The 21607-nt window shown below is 40.5% G+C and overlaps 1 protein-coding gene across 2 annotated transcripts in view; it reads left to right on the top strand.

Annotated features, from left to right (window-relative positions):
• The window catches only part of UGDH (UDP-glucose 6-dehydrogenase), a 32914-nt gene extending 17581 nt beyond the window's left edge, over positions 1-15333 (top strand). For both annotated transcript variants that reach the window (XM_059382704.1, XM_059382712.1), the window contains 9 exons: positions 1677-1877; positions 1987-2184; positions 3199-3346; positions 6427-6521; positions 9021-9151; positions 9371-9504; positions 10676-10767; positions 10886-10996; positions 13959-15333. In XM_059382704.1, the coding sequence (XP_059238687.1) occupies positions 1677-1877; positions 1987-2184; positions 3199-3346; positions 6427-6521; positions 9021-9151; positions 9371-9504; positions 10676-10767; positions 10886-10996; positions 13959-14069 (1221 nt within the window). In that variant the 3' untranslated portion in view covers positions 14070-15333. The remainder of the gene's footprint in view (positions 1-1676; positions 1878-1986; positions 2185-3198; positions 3347-6426; positions 6522-9020; positions 9152-9370; positions 9505-10675; positions 10768-10885; positions 10997-13958) is intronic.
• The last annotated feature ends 6274 nt before the right edge of the window (positions 15334-21607 follow it).

The raw sequence follows: 21607 nt of genomic DNA, 5'->3' as shown, positions 1-21607 counted from the left end.
ATATATATATATATATATATATATATATATATATATATGGATCTATTCTAAGGCAGTAGAGTCTACTTTAGGGTGGTCTGGCCAGACAGCTAATTTTACACTTGCCTCTCTGCAGAAGCCTGAGCTGCCCTGGATCTTTCTAAGCTATTACTTTGCATACCTCTTATGGTAATTTATTACTGTATAACTCACACCTACTTCTCTTTATTCTCTGGATAAGCTTTTTAGGATTTATTTGTGGTCTGCTTTTCATTATGGAAAATATCAAATTCATACAAGAGATGGAGGCAATAATATAATGAAATCTATTTACCCATTCTCTACTGTCAGCAGTTACCATGGCTGATCTTGCTTCATTTACTACTTCTCTCCCTTTCCTCCTACCCCAGGCTAATTTTAGGCATATTCTAGGTAGGAATAGTTGTATATGAATCAGTGTGCAATTGTTCTCTTCAGAGCACCTGTATGAGGGGAAGCCATCTGATCCTCTATCATTTTTAGCATGTTCCGCCTTATCCTGTTAGCGGTCTTGGCCCTTGTGTGCTCTGGTGAACACTGACTTCCATGTCTAAGGCTTTTCCTAAGTCGTTCCATGCAAATAAACAGCTTTTGTTCTCCGGATTTTCACACCTCAATGCAGTCTTTGAGTTTTGATTTATTTCGGCTTGCTTCCTTTTTTAGTCCCCCGTTAGGTTATAAGCTTGTCAAGAGACAAGAACTGGTACCACTAATTACTGGTTCAAAAACTCTTCTTGTGTAAGGGACACCTGGCTGATTCAGTGGTAGAGCATAAGACTCAGTCTTAGGATCCTGAGTTCAAGCCCCACATTGGGCATGGAGCCTGCTTAAACACACACACACACACACACACACACACACCACTCTCTCTGTCTCTCTCTTCCTCTATAGAATTTTGGGCTTTTTGGACTGCTTTGATTTTTACCAAAGCATTATAAAAGTGCTTTGATTTTTACCAAAGCATTATAAAACCCACATGTTAGATTTTTAGAGAGCATGCTATCCTCATTTTTCCAATGAGGTAGTTGAAACAAAGGTAGCTACATTTCTCCAAGGTTACATGGTACAGCTAAGCCAAAAGGAAATGCCTAGAGTCTGGACTCATGATTTCTTTTTCTTTCTGTTTGATAGTTGCCTACATAGTATTGTGAGTCCTAAAGATGCTAGATAATGTCTCACTTTAATGAGCTAAGAAAACATTTGTGAATGATACCGCAAATACTTTTAAAAAGCTATTGATTTTGGTCTATTAGAAAGGAGGATAGAAAAGGTTTTAAAGACCTGGATATATTGCATACAATAAAGAGGAAAGGAAACTTACATTTCATTTCAGCCTGTGAACTCCTCGAGGACAGGAACAGTCTCATTCATCTTTGTATCTCCAGGGCTTAGCTTGGAAGCTGCCTGCCTGGGTATCTGTCATTATACAGGAGCTTCTCAACAAAAATTTGTTCAACGAGTTCCCCAGATGCTTCAGGCATCTGTCTGATGATTATATTATTAAAATGTATCATTTCCATGAAACTAATAGGGGGTTAAATGAAAGCTAATGATAATAGCTTCCCGCTTAACTAGTTAACTGATGGCTCGAGGTTCATCTTGAAATCACTGAATCTCTCATGGATATTTTCATTCATAATTCCATGTGCTTTCATCAGGTGAACACTCCAACAAAAACCTACGGAATGGGGAAAGGTCGCGCGGCAGACCTGAAGTATATCGAGGCTTGTGCCAGACGCATTGTGCAAAACTCACACGGGTACAAAATTGTGACAGAGAAAAGCACAGTTCCAGTGCGAGCAGCAGAAAGTATTCGTCGAATATTTGATGCAAACACAAAACCCAACTTGAATTTACAGGTATAAACAAAGGCAGCCCTAGAACCTGATTCTTACATAAATATTGATGCCTTATAGTCGCTCCCGGTTAATTCTAAGTTTGAAACTTGGCTTTGCGTTGGGATTCTAGGTGCTGTCCAACCCTGAGTTCTTAGCGGAAGGAACGGCCATCAAGGACCTGAAGAACCCGGACAGAGTGCTGATTGGAGGGGATGAAACCCCTGAGGGCCAGAAGGCCGTGCAGGCACTGTGTGCTGTGTACGAGCACTGGGTTCCCAGAGAAAAGATCCTCACCACTAATACTTGGTCTTCAGAACTTTCCAAACTGGTTGGTACACAGCGTTCAACCCTCCATGAAATACAAAGCTAAGGACTAATTTCTCTTAAGCCTAATAAGCCACATAGGTACTTTCTTGTCCATTGTGAAATAATTTTCACAAGGGAAATAAAATATCACAGTATAAAATGTTCTAGAAAATTCTAAATTTCTTTTAAGGTGTTATTTATTTATTTGACACAGAGAGATTTCGCAAGTAGGCAGAGAGGCAGGCAGAAAGAGAGGGGGAAGCAGGCTCCATGCTGAGCAGGGAGCCCGATGTGGGGCTCCATTTGAGGACCCTGAGACCATGACCCGAGTGGAAGACAGAGGCTTAGCTCATTGAGCCACCCAGGTACCCCAAATTCTAACTTTTTAATAAAATGTAACATAAGATGGAGAGTACACTAAAAATAGTAGTTTTTAATGGGGCTCCTGGGTGCCTCAGTTGGTTGAGTGTCTGATTCTTGATTTCGGCTCAGGTCATGATCTCAGGTCATGGGATCCAGCTCTCAGTCAGGTTCTGTGCTCAATGGGGAGTCGGCTTGAGATTCTCTCTCTCCTGTTCTCTCTGCCTCCCCTACCCCTGCGCTGGCTTGCTCCCTTTCTCTTTCTCTCTCTCTCAAATAAATCTTTAAAAAGAAAATAGTTTTTAAAATCACTCTTTCTATTTTTAATCCCAATTAATCCTCTTTCTTCTCTAATTTAAAATATTTCCCTTGGGATGCCTGGATGGTTTGGTCAGTTAAGGTCACGATCTCAGGGTCCTGGGATGAAGTCCGTTGTCCAGCTCCCTGCTCAGTGGAGAGCCTGCATCTCCCTGCTTGCGCTCGCTCTTTCTCTCTCTGACAAATAAATAAATAATCTTTAAAAAACAAAAACAAAAACAAATTTTCCTTTACCAGCACATCCATAGCCTCCTCAAATTGAGCCCAGTAATTATATCAACTCGATGAAATATAATCCTGACATAGAAAATTGCTATTTTAACTCATCGTACTTTTCCTTTCTTTTTTTCCCCCAAAGGCAGCAAATGCTTTTCTTGCCCAGAGGATCAGCAGCATTAACTCCATTAGCGCCCTCTGTGAAGCCACAGGGGCTGATGTAGAAGAAGTGGCAACAGCCATTGGAATGGACCAGAGAATTGGAAATAAGTTTCTGAAAGCCAGTGTTGGTAAATTGAAATGTTTCTATACATAAAGGAGGTTCCTATGGCTAGGTCTCTAACTTTAAGGACGTCTTTGCATAATTTAATGCACTTAGAGTAATGATTCCATGACATGTGTAGCCTTCAACCTGTCAAGAACTTGCCAAGTGAAGCGATAATTAAACTTACATTATTTTAATAATCACTGATTGATTAGTAAGATAAGCATAGTTTGCCATTTTAGGGGGATTAATTAATATTTAGTTAGAACATTTAGGAAGAGTAAATTGGGGAGACCTATGAGTTAGGAAATAACTCAATACCTTACTAAAGCAAACAGGAAGAAAATTCCCTGTCATTTGCTTTGCCTACTAATATATACATTCAGAAATGTGGCCTTGGTGAAAGACAGTTGGTCCTCATTATTTGCCAGGTCTGTACGTATGAATTATCCTACTTGCTGAAACTTATTTGTAAGCCCTAAATCAATGCTTATAGTGCTTTCGTGGTCATTTGTAGACATGGAGAGCAGCAAAAAAATTGAGTCACCAACACAGACCTTCCCAGCTGAAATTGTGTCATGCAGTGCACTTATTTTCTGGTTTCAGCTCCCATTCTGTAAACAAATGCTCTTTTTGTGATCTACTTCGTGCCACATTTTTTACATTTTTTGTGCTTTTTGGTGGTGATTTCATTTTTTTAAATGGCCCCCAGGCATATTGCGTGCCACGCACTAATGCTAGCTAGTGTTCTGAAATGCCAGGAGCCTGTGATGTGTGCCCCTCAGACAAAATACCTGAGGTCAGAAAAACAAATACCATGTGATTTCACTCATGAAATTCAGGCATGAGTTCGAGTACATCAACAAGATATATTTAAATGAGGTGTCTTTATACACACAAAAATAAAAACAGGGATGCCTGGCTGGCTCAATTGGTAGAACATACAGTTCTTATCCTCTGGGTCATGAGTTTGAGCCTCATATTGGGGGTAGAGATTATTTTAAAAAATAAAAAAGCAGCACAAAACGATTATGTATCAACAAAACTAAAATACAACCTACTGAATGGGAGAAGATTTTGCTAATGACATATTCGATAAATAGTATCTAAAATATATAAAGAGGGGCACCTGAGCGGTTCAGTGGGTTAAGCCTCTGCCTTTAGCTCAGTCATGATTTCAGGGTCCTGGGATCAAGACCCTCATCAGGCTCTCTGCTCAGTGGGGAGCCTACTTCCCCTTCTCTTTCTGTGCCTGCCTCTCTGCCTACTTGTGATCTCTCTTTCTCTGTCAAATAAATAAATAAAATCTTTTAAAAAAGTAAATAAATAAAAAATATAAAGTACTTATATAACTCAACACCCAAAAAACTAAATAATCCAATAAAAAATGGTTAGAGGGCACCTGCCTGGCTCAGTTCATAGAACATGCGACTCTTGATCTCAGGGTCATGAGTTCAAGTTGCATTCTGGGCATAGAACTTTAAAAAAGGGTGCGGGTAGAAGACATGAACAAACATTTCTCCGAAGAAGACATACAGATGGCCAACAGACACATGAAAACATCACTCAACATCAGGGAAATACAAATCAAAACCACAATGAGATATCACCTCCTAACTGTCAGAATGATTAAAACCAACAACACAGGAAACCACAAGGTTGGTGAGGATGTGGAGAAAAAGGAGTTCTCATGCTCTGTTGGTGGGAATACAAACTGGTGCAGCCACTCTGGGAAACAGTATGGAGGCTCCTCAAAAATTAAAAATAGAAACACCATATGGTCCAGTAACTCCGCTACTGGGTATTTACCCAGAGAATACAAAAACTCTGACTGGAAAAGATACGTGCACCCTTATGTTTACTTTTATGAACATGATTTACAATAGGCAAGATAAGGAGGCAACCCAAGTGTCCAATGACAGGTGAATGGGTAAGGAAGACGGGGTGTATATACACAATGGGCTATTACTCAGCCATAAAAAAGAATGAAACGATGCTATTTGCACCAACAGGAAGGGATCTAGAGAGAATAATGCTAGAGAAATAAGTCAGTCAGAAAAACAAATACCATGTGATTTCACTCATATATGGAATTTAAGAAACAAAACAAGCAAAGGAGAAAAGAGACAAACCAACAAACATAAGGATAGTGTAGCCAGAGGGGATGGGGGGGGATGAGGGAAACAGGTGATGGGGATTAAAGACTTAACCATAGCTATTTTATTACATATTGTCTGACTGCTTTTGAGCTGCAAAGGCAGAATTATATAGTTGTGCTCACGAAGGCTAAAATATTTACAGTTTGTCCCATAAAAGTTTACCAGCCCTGTGCTAAAGTAAGAGATGTGGGGCAGTGATACTAGATGAATGAGAAATAAAATAGAAAATGTAGCCATATAAAACATTAACTAGAAGATTATCTGGAAATTGTTTATAGAGTTTATTAGTTGCTTGAAGATTTCACGCAATCTCCAAATCCACTAAATTTCTGACATCTGAATTTTATTATTAAAAATTCTAGGGGCACCTGTGTGACTCTTGGTTAAGTGTCTTAGCCTTGATTTCCATTCAGGTCGTGATCTCAGGTTTATGAGATCCGCAGTAGGCATGGAACCTGCTTAAGATTCTCTCTCTCCCTCCCCCTCTGACTCTCCCATCCTTCCCCTCTCTCTAAAAAAGGAAAAGAGGGGCTCCTGGGTGGCTCAGTTATCAAGTGTCTGCCTTCAGCTCAGGTCATTATCCTAGGGTCCTGGGATCGAGCCCTGCATCAGGCTCCACGCTCAGCGGGAAGCCTGCTCCTCTCTCTCCCACTTCCCCTGCTTGTGTTCCCTCTCTCACTGTGTCTCTGTCAAATGAATTAAAAAAAAAAAAAAAAGAAAGAAAGAAAGAAAGAAAAAGAAAAAAAAAATCCTGTCATAGGGCCATCTGGCTGCCAGTCAGTAGTACATGTGACTCTTGATCTTGGAGTTGTAAGTTCGAGACCCATGTGGGGTATGGAGTTTACTTAGAAAAAAAATTCTAGCATAGTCCCTCAAATTTATGACAGATTTGTCACATAATTCAGTTATGGTTCATAAATGAAAATATTGCCACTTCTTTCTTCAGGTTTTGGTGGAAGCTGCTTTCAGAAAGATGTTCTGAATTTGGTTTATCTCTGCGAGGCTCTGAATTTGCCTGAAGTAGCACGTTATTGGCAGCAGGTATTAATCTTTATAGCCAACAACTTTTGATTAACTTCTAATTAAAACATGTCACCCTTTGTCTGTAAAATGTTTTTGATAGGATTTATTTACTCCAGGAACTCATGTCTCATTCTTTTCATTTATGTTAGTTTTATTTATTAGTCATCTGTGTTTTTGATTTGTCTTTTTTGCTAATGAACTCTGATGGAAATTTCTGGTAAACCATGTTACTATTAGTTTTATGACAAGTTTGCTCCCAGAGGAAAGCAAGAACTATTATTCTTTTTGTGGGGAAAGGGGTAGAGGGAGAAGAGGCCTCAGCATGGAGCCCGACATGGGGCTTGACCTCATGACCCTGAGATCATGACCTAACTCAATATCCAGAGTCAGATGCTTTTTTTTTTTTTTAAGATTGATTTTATTTATTTATTTATTTATTTATTTTGACACAGACACAGCGAGAAAGGGAACACAAGCAGGGGGAGTGGGAGAGAGAGAAGCAGGCTTCACGCACAGCAGGGAGCCCTATGTGAGGCCTGATCCCAGGACCCTGGAATCTTACCTGAGCTGAAGGCAGACGCTTAACTATCGAACTATCAAGCCACCCAGGTGCCCCTTCACATCTCTCTCTCTCTCTCTTTTTTCTTTTTTAAAATTTGTCACTGGTGGGTGATGGGGAGCAACAGGAAAACTATTATTCTTAATTATAATTCCTTTTGGGCACCTCGGTGGCACTGTCAGTTAAGCATACAACTCTTGGTTTGGGATCGAGTCCCACCTCGGGCTCCACGTTCAACATGGAGTCCGCTTGAGATTCTCTCTCCTCCGTTTCCCCCTGCCCCACACTCTAGCTCACTCTCTCTCTAAAATAGAAAAGTAAATCTTGTAAGAAATTATAACTCTTCTGGGACACCTGGGTGGCTCAGTCAGTTGGGCAGCTACCTTTGGCTCAGGTCATGATCCCAGGGTCCTGGGATCAAACCTCACACGGGCTCCCTGCTAGCAGGGTGTCTGCTTCTCCTTCTGCCTCTGCTTCTCCCCTGCCTGTGTGCTCTCTCTCACTCACTCTTTCTCTCAAATAAATAAATAAAATCTTTAGAAATAAAAGAATATTTTTTAAAGTAAAAAATTATAACTATTTTCGATCTTAAAGACAGAAAATCAAAATAAAGAAAGAACCTGTATCGTAATGCTTTCTAGTGGTTTGTGTGTGTTGATACCTGTTTTGTCCTTTTGAGATTCACAGAGCTGAAATTAGAGATCCTTCCCAAATTGAAAATAGAGTTCATATTAATTGAGTGCTGTCTCTGAACGAGGCATTCTTTTTTTAGGTACTTTGCACGTAGTATTTCGTTTAGTCCTCGTCACTAGTATTATCCCCAAATTATAGGTGAGGAAACTGAGTCTTAGAGATTTTAAATAATTTGTCCAAGACACCAGCCAGTATATATATCTTCCTCAAAAGTTTTTCTGCAAGTTTATGGTTTTTTAGATTTCAGCAGTGGGTGAGAATATAAGAAAATCTACTTTTAAAGAAAAATATATAATGTAACAGTTTCACTCAATCCAGTGAGATGACTTTATCTTCCTGTCCATCATGGCAAAAATACAGATGATTTGGGGGGTCTCATTTCCCAAGCTCTCAAATTTCGAGGCAGCCCCTAAAAATCAGAGCCTTAAAAAAGTAAAAACCAACCCCTTTGCTTATATTCCTCTGGTCATGAATATGAAGATTGTTTATAAACTCTTAGGCGAGTAAAGGATTAGGTGCCCAGAGACTTTTACACTTATAATAATATCGCTTTAAAAACTTTGCCAAGGGAGAGGGGCACCTGGGTGGCTCAGTTGGTTAAGCTTCTGACTCTTGATTTCAGCTCAGGTCATGATCTCAAGGTCATGAGATCCCCCTGGGCCTGCTTAAGATTCTCTCTCTCCCTCTCTTCCCCTCCCCCTCCCTGCACACACTCCCTCTCTCTCAACAAAACAACAAGTTTGCCAAGGGTTAGTGGTATTTTGACTCATCTAGAGGGCAGGTGTAACTCTGTGCAGTTCAACTGTTCTCTGTCCACTTTCTACTCACTGGTGAGGGGTGACGGGTAAGCATAGGGGGGGATGTTTTGGGGTTTGATTGGTTACAGCTTTGCTCTTACAGGGTTTGGAAAAGTTGGCTAAGGAGAACACTTGTTTTCTATGTGGATTTTTAGGCTGTTCTTGCAGCTAGATCCCTAATGGGGTTGAAACTTAACTGTGTGCCCCATCTTTATATCTATTCTATCCCAGATGGGTGCATGGAAAGTTAAGCCAAATGAAAATTTTTATGATGGCTTTAAGTGGTGGGGTGCTAATTCTTTTTTTTTTTTTAATCAATAGATACTGAAGAGGTTGATTAATCTTTGCCCCCTGTTACTATTCATACAATAGTACTGTAAACTGTGAGCAGTGTATGGCATAGGCCACTCCTCTTTTAACCACACTCATTATACAGGCAACATTGCATAACTGTACGTGTAATTTCAGGTTATAGATATGAATGACTACCAGAGAAGGAGGTTTGCTTCCCGGATTATAGACAGTTTGTTTAATACCGTAACTGATAAGAAGATAGCTATTTTGGGATTTGCATTCAAAAAGGACACCGGTGATACGAGGTACCAGTTCTTTAAAATATTTCAACCCCTTTGAGATTTTGATTTTTAGTGGTGGATGTGTGTATGTGAAATATATGCATATATATTGAGTATGAAGAATAAAAATAAAGTGAACATCTTTATCCTCACAAGAGATAGAATCTTTCCTCTGTAAGCTTCTAGATTATTAGAATATATGCCATTTCTAAGCTTAGAAACACTGATTTTTTTTTCCTTCAGAGAATCTTCTAGTATATATATCAGCAAATATTTGATGGATGAAGGTGCACACCTCCATATATATGATCCCAAAGTACCAAGGGAACAAATAGTTGTGGATCTTTCTCACCCAGGAGTTTCCCAGGATGACCAAGGTAAGGCTTTGAGTCTCATGAGTCACTTTGAGTATGGGCCCCAAAACCTGTTTGTTTTCTAGAAACCTTTGGTTGTTCTGTCGTTGTGTGCATGTGTGTTTTAATGAAATACTGCGTTTAAAAAATGTTTTCATTCCAGTATAGTTAACCTACAGTATTATATTATTTTCAGTATTATTACAGTATTTGTTTCTGGTTTATAATTTACTGATTCAACAATTCTGTACATTACTCAGTGCTCATCAAGGTAAGTATTCTCTTTAAACCTCATCACCTACTCACCCATCCCCCACCCGCCTCCCCTCTCATAACCTTAGTTTGTTCTCTATAGTTAAGAGTCTGTTTCTTGGGGCGCCTGGGTGGCTCAGTGGGTTAAGCCTCTGCTTTCCGCACAGCTCATGATCTCAGCCTCCTGGAATCAAACCCCCGCATCTCGCTCTCTGCTCGGCAGGGAGCCTGCTTCCCCCTCTCTCTCTGCCTGCCTCTCTGCCTACTTGTGATCTCTGCCTGTCTCTGCCAAGTAAATAAATAAAATCTTTTTAAAAATAAGGTCTGTTTTTTGGTTTGTTTCCCTTTCTCTCTTGTTTTCCTTTGTTTGTTTGTGTTGTTTCTTAAATTCCACATGAGTGAAATCACATGGTACTTGTCTTTCTCTGACTTGTTTCACTTGGCATAATACACTCTAGCTCCATCCATGTCATTGCAAATGGCAAGATTTCATTCTTTTTTTATGGCTGAATAATATTCTGTCATGTGTATGTGCGTGTGTGTGTGTGTTAGAGAGACATCTTCTTTATCCATTCATCTATTGTTAAACATTTGTGTTGCTTCCGTGGTTATTCCATTTTTATCGTTGGTATGATAAATTAAACTCTTAGACATTGTTCCATCAACTTTGATTTGACATGATTAACAGTGGGTTAGTCTAATGGGTTTTCCAACATATTCTGAAAAGCCCCCGAGGTTCCGAGGAGATACTGCTAGGGCAAGAATCAGGTGCTCCAGGCACCCATCATTGCTCTTATTCTCATTTCAACCAGAAATGAGTGACCAAAGAGGGTCATTCCACTTCTGTCAGACCCTCAATCTGCCTGCAATCCTAGTATTAAAGTGCATAATTATAAATAACCCCTTTCTTATTATCAGTTTCTTATGGCTCTTGTTGTTATAGTGTCCCAGCTTGTGACCATTTCCAAGGACCCATACGAAGCATGTGATGGCGCCCATGCTGTGGTTATTTGCACAGAGTGGGACATGTTTAAGGTGAGGTGACAAAAGTCATATTAACAAAAATTTTAGAAGGATTCTGGTATCATTTGGGGTTGAGTATGTGTTCATGTATATGTTCTAATTTTTTTTTTTTTTGCTTCTGTCTTTATAGGAACTGGATTATGAGCGTATTCATAAGAAAATGCTGAAGCCAGCCTTTATCTTTGATGGGCGGCGTGTCTTGGACGGGCTCCACAATGAGCTACAAACCATTGGCTTCCAGGTCATTATGATCCCAGATGGGTCTGGTTTTGTTTGCTTGGTCATTTGCTTTTTAATGTGTTTGAGTTTTAGAATTTTAATATTTTCTACTTTAGCAATAACATAACTTGGGGCAACATGTTAGTTCTCTGGGAAATCTCTATGTGATTTCTGTAATTACTTTATTCCCTCCTTGATTTGTGATCTAAAGATCATTTAGTATTTGTCTACCTTGCCTTACCTCATATTAAGATCAAGTAAGAGGGGCACCTGGGTGGCTCAGTGGGTTAAGCCTCTGCCTTCGGCTTGGGTCATGATCTCAGGGTCCTGGGATCGAGCCCTGCATCGGGCTTCTTGCTTAGTGGGGAGCCTGCTTTTCCCCCTCCCACTCCCTCTGCCTGTGTTTCCTCTCTTGCTGTGTCTCTCTCTGTCAAATAAATAAAATCTTTTTTTAAAAAAGAAAACCTTAAAAAAAATTTAATTATTTTAGAAAAAAAGTTAATTTTTTTCTTCCCAGAGTCACTCAGGCTGCTCTGTCAAACTGTCTGCAACACATTGACCCCCTCAGAGGCCAGGTCTCTTATTCCTATATGAATGTTTTGAAAACTGCAAAATGGGGACACCTGGGTGGCTCAGTTGGTTAAGTGTCTGCCTTCAGCTCAGGTCATGATCCTGGGGTCCTGGGATCAAGACCAACATCAGGCTTCTTGCTTAGCAGGGAGCCTGCCTCTCCCTCTCCCTCTGCCTGCCGCTCCCCCTGATTGTGCTCTCTATCTGACAAATAAATTAATAAAATCTTAAAAAAAAAAAAGGCAAAACAAAACTGCAAGGTGCAGTATATCGTCACATGTTGTACGGGATCCTGAACCATCTGAGTGTTCAACACTGTCCCAGCACCTCAGAGGTCTGAGTGAAAAGTATGGGAGCTTCCATGGGACTGGCGCTTTTTAATTAATTCCAAGTTTGTCAATTAATTATGGAATGTTTAGAGAGCCGACAGTAACCCGAACAATACATTCTATGTTGCATCAATTTCATTTTTCCCTGGGAGCCCCAAGAGTATTAATAAGAAGGAGGTACTTTCCATCTCCTCAGACAGCGTGTATGTGGGGGCGGGAGGCTTGAGGGGAGGTTGCGAAGGATGAAGAAATACGCCAGGAGAGGGCAGTCAGCAGAATCCTCGAGCAGAGCAGGGCCGGGCAGGGCGCGGAGCTTGCTGTGCACATCTCAGTGCCGGCTGCCTCGGAGACATACCGATTGGGCCTTATCTGCTGCTTAGAAGATCTGATCTGGTTCTCATGACCTGTCACTGACTTGTTGAAGATCCTTCCTACTTAGAATTCATTGCTCATTTCTCATTCATGAGGGATTCACTTGCAACCAGAAGCAGATGACATCCTTGTCTGTTAACACTCCACCAGAGACCCTGGGGATTTTTCTGTCCGCCCCTCCTTAGTGAGTAACAACATGACTGCTTTTTCCAGTCATGACTTAAACTGAAGCAATGTTATTTTTTAAAGATGACTTCCAAGGCACAGACACATTTTCTCTTCTATTTTTATGACTCGTCTAAGGGAGAAGAGATACAAAGATAGATAAATAGATTTAATGTGAGTTTGAGTTCTTATAAAAGTTAATTTCTTGTAGTAGGGATTTATTTATTTATTTTTATTTTTAAAGATTTTATTTATTTATTTGACAGAGAAAGACACAGCAAGAGACGGAACATAAAGTGGGAGAGGGAGAAGCAGGCTCCCCGCTGAGCAGGGAGCCCCAAACGGGGTTTATTCCCAGGACCCTGGGGTCATGACCTGAGCCGAAGGCAGATGCTTAACAACTGAGCCACTCAGGCACCCCTGTAGTTAGGGATTTAAAAAAATAGGAAAAATATTAGGAATGGAATCACTAAATAAAGGGCATATATAAGTCATTGAGACAATTGATGAATACAATGCAGAAGCCCTTTGAGTCAGAATTAAATATTAATTTTTAACTCAAAGGCACTTATGAAAATTGTATAGTATATTTTTGCTGGAGAGAGGAGCTAAAATTATGGTCATTGAAGAAGCAGTGCCTTTAAAAATAAGATGAATGATTTTGGATATGTGAGGAACAGTTTAAAATGTAATATGCAAAATAAAAATAGACTACCATTTATTTATTAAAGGCTGACTTGTCTGTCAGACACAGTGCTGAGCACTTTATCTGCTTTAATCCATACCACAGCCTTTTGAAATGAGTGGTTGTAACACCGTTTATAAATGAGGAAGGAAGACCTAGAGAACCTGGGTGGACGCAATTATCAGTCAGGAATCCAGCTGGGGCCTTTCAGACTCAGAAGCCTGAATTCCTGAAATCTATGCTGTGACCGCTTATGCTAATTCCTTAGAATAAGGGAAGCAGACATGAGAAGAGAGTTTGAGAAAGAATGTGATTCCCCTGGAACCTGGTCTGTGAGTTGCTTTCATTCACGTGCTGAGACACTGGTGGCACGTGAGTCTGTCCTCTGTGTGAGGGCGTCTGGTGTCAGGAGTGGCAGTTATAAGAGTCTCCAGACATGGCTAGGAAGAGGAGAGTGTGTAGACTGACTCTAGAAACATAAAAAACGTGGAAGGAACCAAAGATCTTTTGTAGCAACCCAGACAACTTGAGACCCTCTTTTGCTTTTATTTATTTTTAAAGATTGATTGATTGATTGATTGATTTGAGAGAGAGAGAGAGAGAGACAGTGAGAGGGAACACAAGCTGGAGGAGTGGGAGAGGGAGAAGCAGGCTTCTTGCCGAGCAGGGAGCCCTACGCGGGGCTCGATCCCAGGACCCTGGGACCATGACCCGAGCCGAAGGCAGACACCCAACACCTGAGCCACCCAGGCGCCTCCCTCTTTTGCTTTTAAAAGGAAAAAAGGAAAAAAAAATAAATAAATAAATAAAAGGAAAAAAGAATACTCGAGATTTTCTTTCTAAAGTCTTTTTTTCTCCTCTAGATTGAAACAATTGGAAAAAAAGTGTCTTCAAAGAGAATTCCATATGCTCCTTCTGGGGAAATTCCAAAGTTCAGTCTTCAGGATCCACCGAACAAGAAACCCAGAGTATAAACATTGCCATTTTTATTTATAATTTTTTTGGTACTTTAGGATAGCAGATATCTACCTGATATTAAATGGTAAACGAACAAAGTGTTTTTAAGGAAATAAGCTATTTTTTTAATAATCAAATTTATATTAGCTGTATGAGAATTAGCGTATCTGGTATTATGAATCTAGAATATTTTTTACATATTTTTATAATGTTGTTACTTAAGTGATTGGATGAGTGGTAAATAATCATGTCGGTTTTAATGGTGTCGATTTTTGTAAAATAAAAATTAAACTTGAAACACTTTTTACTTTACAAAATGTCCATAGGCAGCACTTTTAATATCACATTATAAGGGAAAAGGCACTCTCTCGGGTTTTCTGATAATTGGTTTATTTACTTGTCATTAAATATGTATTTTAAATCATGAGATTGCTGTCCTAAATATTGGGCTAAACCTGCTACTCTTTCAAAAAGTGTCCTGGAGACTTAGAGATTTCCAGCTTAACTGGGTAAGGCATTTGCCAAGCCGTTTCCTGTCTCTCTGAACCTGGAAGGAGGATGCAGCGGGCAGCATGGGGCCTTGTGTGCTTTTCTTTTTTTTTTTTTCCTTTGGATGTGCTCAAAATATTTTCCCTCTGCTTCCATGTTACTAGTGACACTACAAGTTTGGTTTGGGTAATGTTCCTTTGCTCCTTTTGTTTTAAGGAGCTGTGTTGTTTTTTTTACCCCCAGAAGATCATCACTGCTCAATTCCAATCAATTCGAATAAGACTAAAAGGCAATTTTCTTTTTAACATGAAGAGAATATCAGTATTGGTCTAGTTTAGTCTTCACACCTCATTTTTTCTCACCAATCACTATTATTTTAGTTCAAGAGCCAAAAATATTTGTTGCCTCTATTTTGCATTTTTATTTCTATAGCTTGTTGAAGTTTCCCCTTTTTCTTTAAATAAGAAAACCAATATGTATGAACTTAAAGCAGTAGATTTTACAAATTCTGTATAGCATAACTCTAAAATGAGAATTTTTATATGTTTCCATGTGCTTTTTTCTTATGTCTCTTATTGACTTTTATTTTCTCTTGTCCTTTATCATTATTGAAATATGTCAGATGTCCATCTGATGCTTGTGCTTTGCTGAGAATGTACAAATCAAGTGAACGATACAGTGTCATCCTTTAGGAATTTTGCAGCTCAGTAAGAATGCAGAGACAAATATACAGATGAGGACAGACATCTGTACCGATATCAAATACATAAATAAAATATTCTCTATCAACAATTGCATGGGTGTATTTTTTGTCATAGTGCAAGTAACAAATGAGTTGTGACAGTCTGACATTAGACAGAAAAATGTTACTCCTTGCTTCTTTGAGAAAAGGTATTACATCATTCAAGTGATGTAAGAAAGGGTGGGAATTTAGCAAATAGATCACGCATTGGCAAACCAAAGCTCATGGGCCAAATCTGGGCAGCCACTTGTAAGCTAAGAATGGTTTTCACATGATTACATTTTAAATGGTTATGTAAGTCCCCAATTTTGCCCCTTGGCGTGAAAAGCCTAAAATATTTGCTATCTGGCTCTTTAAGAAAACGTTTGCAGATCAGAGTGAAAAAAAAACATCAGAAAGAGAAAAGCATCAGAGTGATTGAACATAAAATGAACCCTTACTCAAAAGACCCTGAGGTGAGAATGAACTTATTAATTAGAATTTGCTTTACATTCCTGCTTGAAAATATTCTTGTTTTCTGCTTAATAATCTTATATCCCATTAAGGGGAATTATAATCCAAAGATTTCTTACGAAAGCAGATAGAATCAGGCACTGATTTTAGCTGCAGGATGCTTCAGTGCCTAGGACTGATAAATAAATAATTATGTGTAAAGTATAGTTTTTCTTTTTTTTAAGATTTTGTTTATTTATTCGACAGAGGTCACAAGTAGGCAGAGAGAGGGGTGGGGAAGCAGGCTCCCATTCCGCTCAGAGAGCCCAACGCTGGGCTCGATCCCAGGACCCTGAGATCATGACCTGAGCCAAAGGGAGAGGCTCAACCCATTTAGCCATCCAGGCACCCCTAAAGTATAGTTATTGACTAAAAAGGGAAAAGGGAAAGATATAAAACCATGTATACCTTCCCCTTGTAATGAGGGGGGTGGGGGAAACCAGTACCTGGACAAGTAACTTTTTTTTTTTTTAAGGATTTTATTTATTTATTTGACAGAGAGAGATCACAAGTAGATGGAGAGGCAGGCAGAGAGAGAGAGAGGGAAGCAGGCTCCCTGCTGAGCAGAGAGACCAATGACCAATGCGGGACTCGATCCCAGGACCCTGAGATCATGACCTGAGCCGAAGGCAGCGGCTTAACCCACTGAGCCACCCAGGCGCCCCTGGACAAGTAACTTAACACAGCAATTTGAGTCCTTCATGTGAAAAGTTGCAAGAAGGTGGTTAGGCTTTTTCTCGCTACTAAGAAAATTAAAGACTGTGTGTGTGTGTATACGTGTGTGTGTGTGTGTGTTTTAAATGACATAAGGTTTCTATTTTTATTAGCTGGTATGTTTTTGATTGGGGCAATGAATAGTGGTGAGTTTATTAACTAGGATTTACATCTGAAAATAATAAGGGACAGCACCTGCGTGGCTCAATCAGTGAAGGGTTGAACTCGGCTTTGGCTCACGTCATGATCTTGGGGTTGTGAGGTGGAACTCTTCGTTGGGCTCCGTGCTGGGCATGGGGCCTGCTTGGGATTCCCTCTGCCCCTGTCCTACTCTACAATAAAAAGGAATGAAGGAAGGAAGGGAGGGAGGAAGGAAGGAAGAAAAAAGGGAAGGAGGAAGGAAGAAAACAATAGAGGGATGTGGCACAAAAGAAAACATTCAAACAGAGAAGTATATATAGAAAAGTGAAACCTGTCTCAGGACGTGTTCTCCAGAATGTGTCATTCCACTTAAGCTTTGAATCCTAACCGCACTACAGATTAGCATGGGATATTTTGGCTAAGTTACCTGAAAGCCTTATTTTCTTCACCTGTAAACTGGAGATAATTAACCTCTAACACGAAGAGTTATTACAAAGATTATGTGAAATCAATGTTCACGCAAAGTTCTTACTGCACAGTGGTGGGCAGGTGACGGACATGGCCATTAGACACGGTGACAAGCTGGTCCCACTGAACCAGAGCCACGCGTAGGCGCTGGAATCACTAAGAGTTTCGTAATTAACACAGTTTACGATGCGGGCTCGATGGCAGGCCCTTTAGGTGCATCTTCTCATCTATTCCTCACATACGTCCTTTGAGATGAGTTCTATCCCCATTTTCAGAGGAAGGCAGAAAGCTAGAGAGATGAAGTAATTTGCTCAAGGTCACAGCCATTTGAATAGGAGCTTTTCTTGACGTTGAAAGCCTCATTTTAGAGGAACGATGAAAAGAGTGAGCATCTGTGGCCTTAGGCAGACTAAAGGAATACCACCCCAAGGAAAGAATCAGAAGGTATATAGGGCAAAACTGAGGAGGGGAGTCCCTGCCCTTCATCCTCTTGGAGACTCCCAACTACCAGAAGAGGGTCTGATAGGTTTGATAGGAGGTTTGATAGGAGGCTGAGAAAAGAAAGGAGAGACGGTCAACACAGTGAAACTAAGGTCTAGCTGCCCACAAATCCACTGTATTTGCATTCAGGGAGCAATATTTAAACTATTTCAAATTAACTGTCTGTACCCACTCTAAGGCAGATGTCGTGAGGTGCTAAAAAATGGAGGGCAGGGGCGCCTGGGTGACTCAGTCGTTAAGTGTCTGCCTTCAGCTCAGGTCATGATCCCAGGGTCCTGGGATTAAGCCCCACATCGGGCTCCTTGCTCTGTCAGAGGCCTGCTTCTCCTTCTCCCACTCCTCCTGCTTGTGTCCCCTCTCTTGCTGTGTCTTTCTCTGCCAAATAAGTAAATAAAATCTTAAAAAAAAAAAAAAAAGTGGAGGTCCTAGGAGAATGAGAGCAATCTTGTGGAGAAGTGAAGACACCTACAGAAATAATTGATGAACTATGAGAATGGCCATAAATGATGAAAATGAAATGCTATTTGGACATAAAGGTAACGTTCATTCCAGCTGAGGAAGAGAGGAAGGCTTCCTGGAGGCAGGATGGCATTTGAGGCGGGTCTTAGCAGACGTGATTTGGAAGGAAGGGGTGGGTCGAATGAGCACGTCAGGGGCAGAACCAATGGAAGTGGAAAGACAGTCATGGGAACATTCAGACTGGTTTTTGGCAAAGCAAGTTGTCTTTTCTCTGGAGTTGAAAGGAAACTGAGAAGGAAGAGCTGATCCGGAAGCTCACGCTGAGAGCAGACTGTAGCTGAGTGGGGCTTCATGTAGTCATTAAAATGGAGACACCAAGCGCTACACAACACTGTGAATGTACTTAGTTCCTTCACTTACACTTTTGAATGGTTAAAGTGATAAAAGGAACACTGAAGGTTCTCGTTTTAAAATGTAGTCACTTTCTTTAAAGCAAACAGACAAACAAAAACTAGAGTGTGCAGCCCCAAACTAGATGTTACCATCTAATTTATTCATATTCTGGCTCTTAATTCAAGTTTTAGACCAAAACACTAGAAGAAATATATTAGTGCCAGCCTGGCAAAGTAATATTTATAAATGACTTTGATTTTTTAAATTAATTTATTTGACAGAGAGAGAACACAAGCAAGCCAGGGGAGGGACAGAGGGAGAGGAGCAGACTCCCCACTGAGCAGGGAGCCCACCACGGGGCTCGATCTCGCAACCCTGATCAAGACCTGAACTTCTTCAAGTCGGTTGCTCAACAGACTAAGCCACCCAGGCACTCCCATAAATAACCTTCAAAGTTCAGAGGATAAGTTGGATACAATGACCTCTTGCTTCCTTTTTCCCTTCCTTTTACCTAAATGCATACAGAGAAAAAAACAGTATGTATTATTGTAGATCTGCATTTTACAATATACCGCTACTAATATGGGAGATTACTTTGAGGAGAATATACATTTTTTCTTAATTTTAATAGTTAAGAATTTATTTTAAAGGTTTAGAATAAGCATCATTTACAAATTAAATTAGTTAATATAGGGACGCCTGGGTGGCTCAGTTGGTTGGATGACTGCCTTCGGCTCAGGTCATGATCCTGGATTCCTGGGATCGAGTCCCGCATCGGGCTCCCAGCTCCATGGGGAGTCTGCTTCTCTCTCTGACCTTCTCCTCGCTCATGCTCTCTCTCACTGTCTCTCTCTCAAATAAATAAATAAAATATTTTTAAAAAAATAATAAATAAATAAATAAATAAGTTAGTATATATACTTGACTGTTCTAACAGAGACCCCAAATTATGGTGTCTTAGGCAGAGATGAAATACTTTTCTCTTTCCTAGAGGAGTCCAGGCAGGTGGTCCAGGACTGGTAGAGCGCTTTCATGGTCATATAGGTCTAGGTTTCTTCACCTGGTCGCTCTGCCTTCCTTGACGCAAGTCTGTCTCAGGGTCCAAGATGGCTGCTCCAGGTCCACAGTCCTGTTCTCTTTCTGGCCAACAGGGAGGAGTGGAAAGAAGGGAAAGGCATGACCTACCCTTTGACAACACACTTAGACACATGAGAACAGTAACATAAATCATCTCTGTTCACGCACTGCTGCTCAAAACATAGCCTCATACTCACAACTAGCTGTAAAGGAGTCTGGAAAATTTAATTTTTATCTTATTTACTTATTTTATTTTAAAGATTTTATTTATTTATTTGAGAGAAAGAGAGAGCACGAGCAGGGGGAGGGGCAGAGGCAGAGGGAGAAGCAGGCTCGCAGCAGGGAGCCCAATGTGGGGCTGTATCCCGGGACCCTGGGATCATGACCTGAGCTGAAGGTTAATGCTTAACCCACTGAGCCACCCAGGCATTGCAAAGGAAATTTAATGTTTAGTAGGATCACCGACTATATGCCAGCTAAAAATTCTAAAACTATAGGAGGGTTATAGAAATTGGGAACAATTAGCAGACTCTTACACATAAAATTAACATTTTCTTTGCTATTACTGCTGATGGTGGGGGATATAAAGTTTCATCTTAAAGGAATTTAAGTTTAGAAATTCAGTCAACTGTAAAAAAAATTTAATACCATAGTTTCCATCGAGATGGGGTGAAAATTATGGAGGTTGTGTATGAAAGAGTAGAGCTTAGGAAACACACTGGGAGTTTTAATTATTAACACAAAACTTAAGAAACTATCAAGGATGATAGTTTTTCTAACACTTAAAGACCATGCCTATGTAATGGCAAACATACAGATATAAGGTGAAAATTAGGTGTTCATAGTTCTCTAGCAATGATTTTCAAACTGGGACCCAAGCATTTCTACAGAGGTGTTTCAAGGACCCTGCAGAAGACTGATTTAAATATAATACATATATACAACATAGATAATTACAGTATATATGTAAAACGACCTGCAAAGCTATTATTAAAAAGACAGCAAGCAGAGCTGCCTCTCAGCCTGGTATACTGAACACACACTTATATCCTCTCCCTTCTTAGAACTCCATTAAAATTATAGCAGAAGGGCATCTGGGTAGCTCAGTGGTTAAGCCTTCGGCTTGGGTCATGGTCTCAGGGTCCTGGAATCAAGCCCTGCATTGGGCTCTCTGCTCAGCGGGGAGCCTGCTTCCCCCTCTCTCTCTGCCTCACTGCCTACTTGTGATCTCTCTCTCTCTGTCAAATAAATAAATAAAATATTTTTTAAAAATAGCAAGATGGGGAAAATGCATAATCCAATAAAACAAAGAGAATAGGAAGGCGCCATCTGTGGTCAAGAGATTAAAAGAAATTTCTGGAAAGCATTGAGCAGATGGATGTATATTGACTGAGAAGAGCTACTTCCTGGAATATTGGCAGGGGGGGAGACCCTGCCCCTTGGAACAGCAGGTCTTCTACCCAAAAGGATGTGGGAGAGAGGGGCACACATGGGGTCCGGGTGGGGGGTACACTTAACTGAGGGTCTTTAACTTCAGCCGCTGACCTTCTCACCCAGTCGTTCTCCAGAAGCCGAATGGCAGACAGCCTGGTGCGTTTACCCCTATGTGACTACTTCTCCCAGTCCCTGGGGCCCAACAAAAACCAAAGCCAAAACCAACAAACCAGTTGGGGTTGGGGACAGGGTTCCTCTCTAAAGAAATTGATTAAACTGTTTGGGGAGAACTAGAGCGATGACACTTGTCCTGCACGAGAACTAAGCCTTTTCTGCGCTCTGAGTCCAACACCACGTCGCCCTATTGCAAACCATTAATTCAAAAGACGGTCTGGATTTCTAGTTACATGCGTTGAGTTTAACACACATGCGCTATTTTCATTCTCCCCTGAATGAGAGGATGAGCCCTTACTTGAGCTTACTCACCAACATGGCGGTAAAGGAAAAATAAGATAAAATGGCAGGAGAGGAATGAGAAAGCTGGAAACGGCAAAGAGAGTGAGAAAGGAGGCATGGATGAGAGATGTCAACCAATCTTACATGGAAAGCACTGGGAGCCTAAGGAACTTAGGAAGAGTGAATAGA

This window comes from Mustela nigripes, chromosome 1 (assembly GCF_022355385.1).
Source record: "Mustela nigripes isolate SB6536 chromosome 1, MUSNIG.SB6536, whole genome shotgun sequence".
Taxonomy (NCBI): Eukaryota; Metazoa; Chordata; class Mammalia; order Carnivora; family Mustelidae; genus Mustela; species Mustela nigripes.
This window is presented reverse-complemented; position numbering and strand designations above follow the sequence as displayed.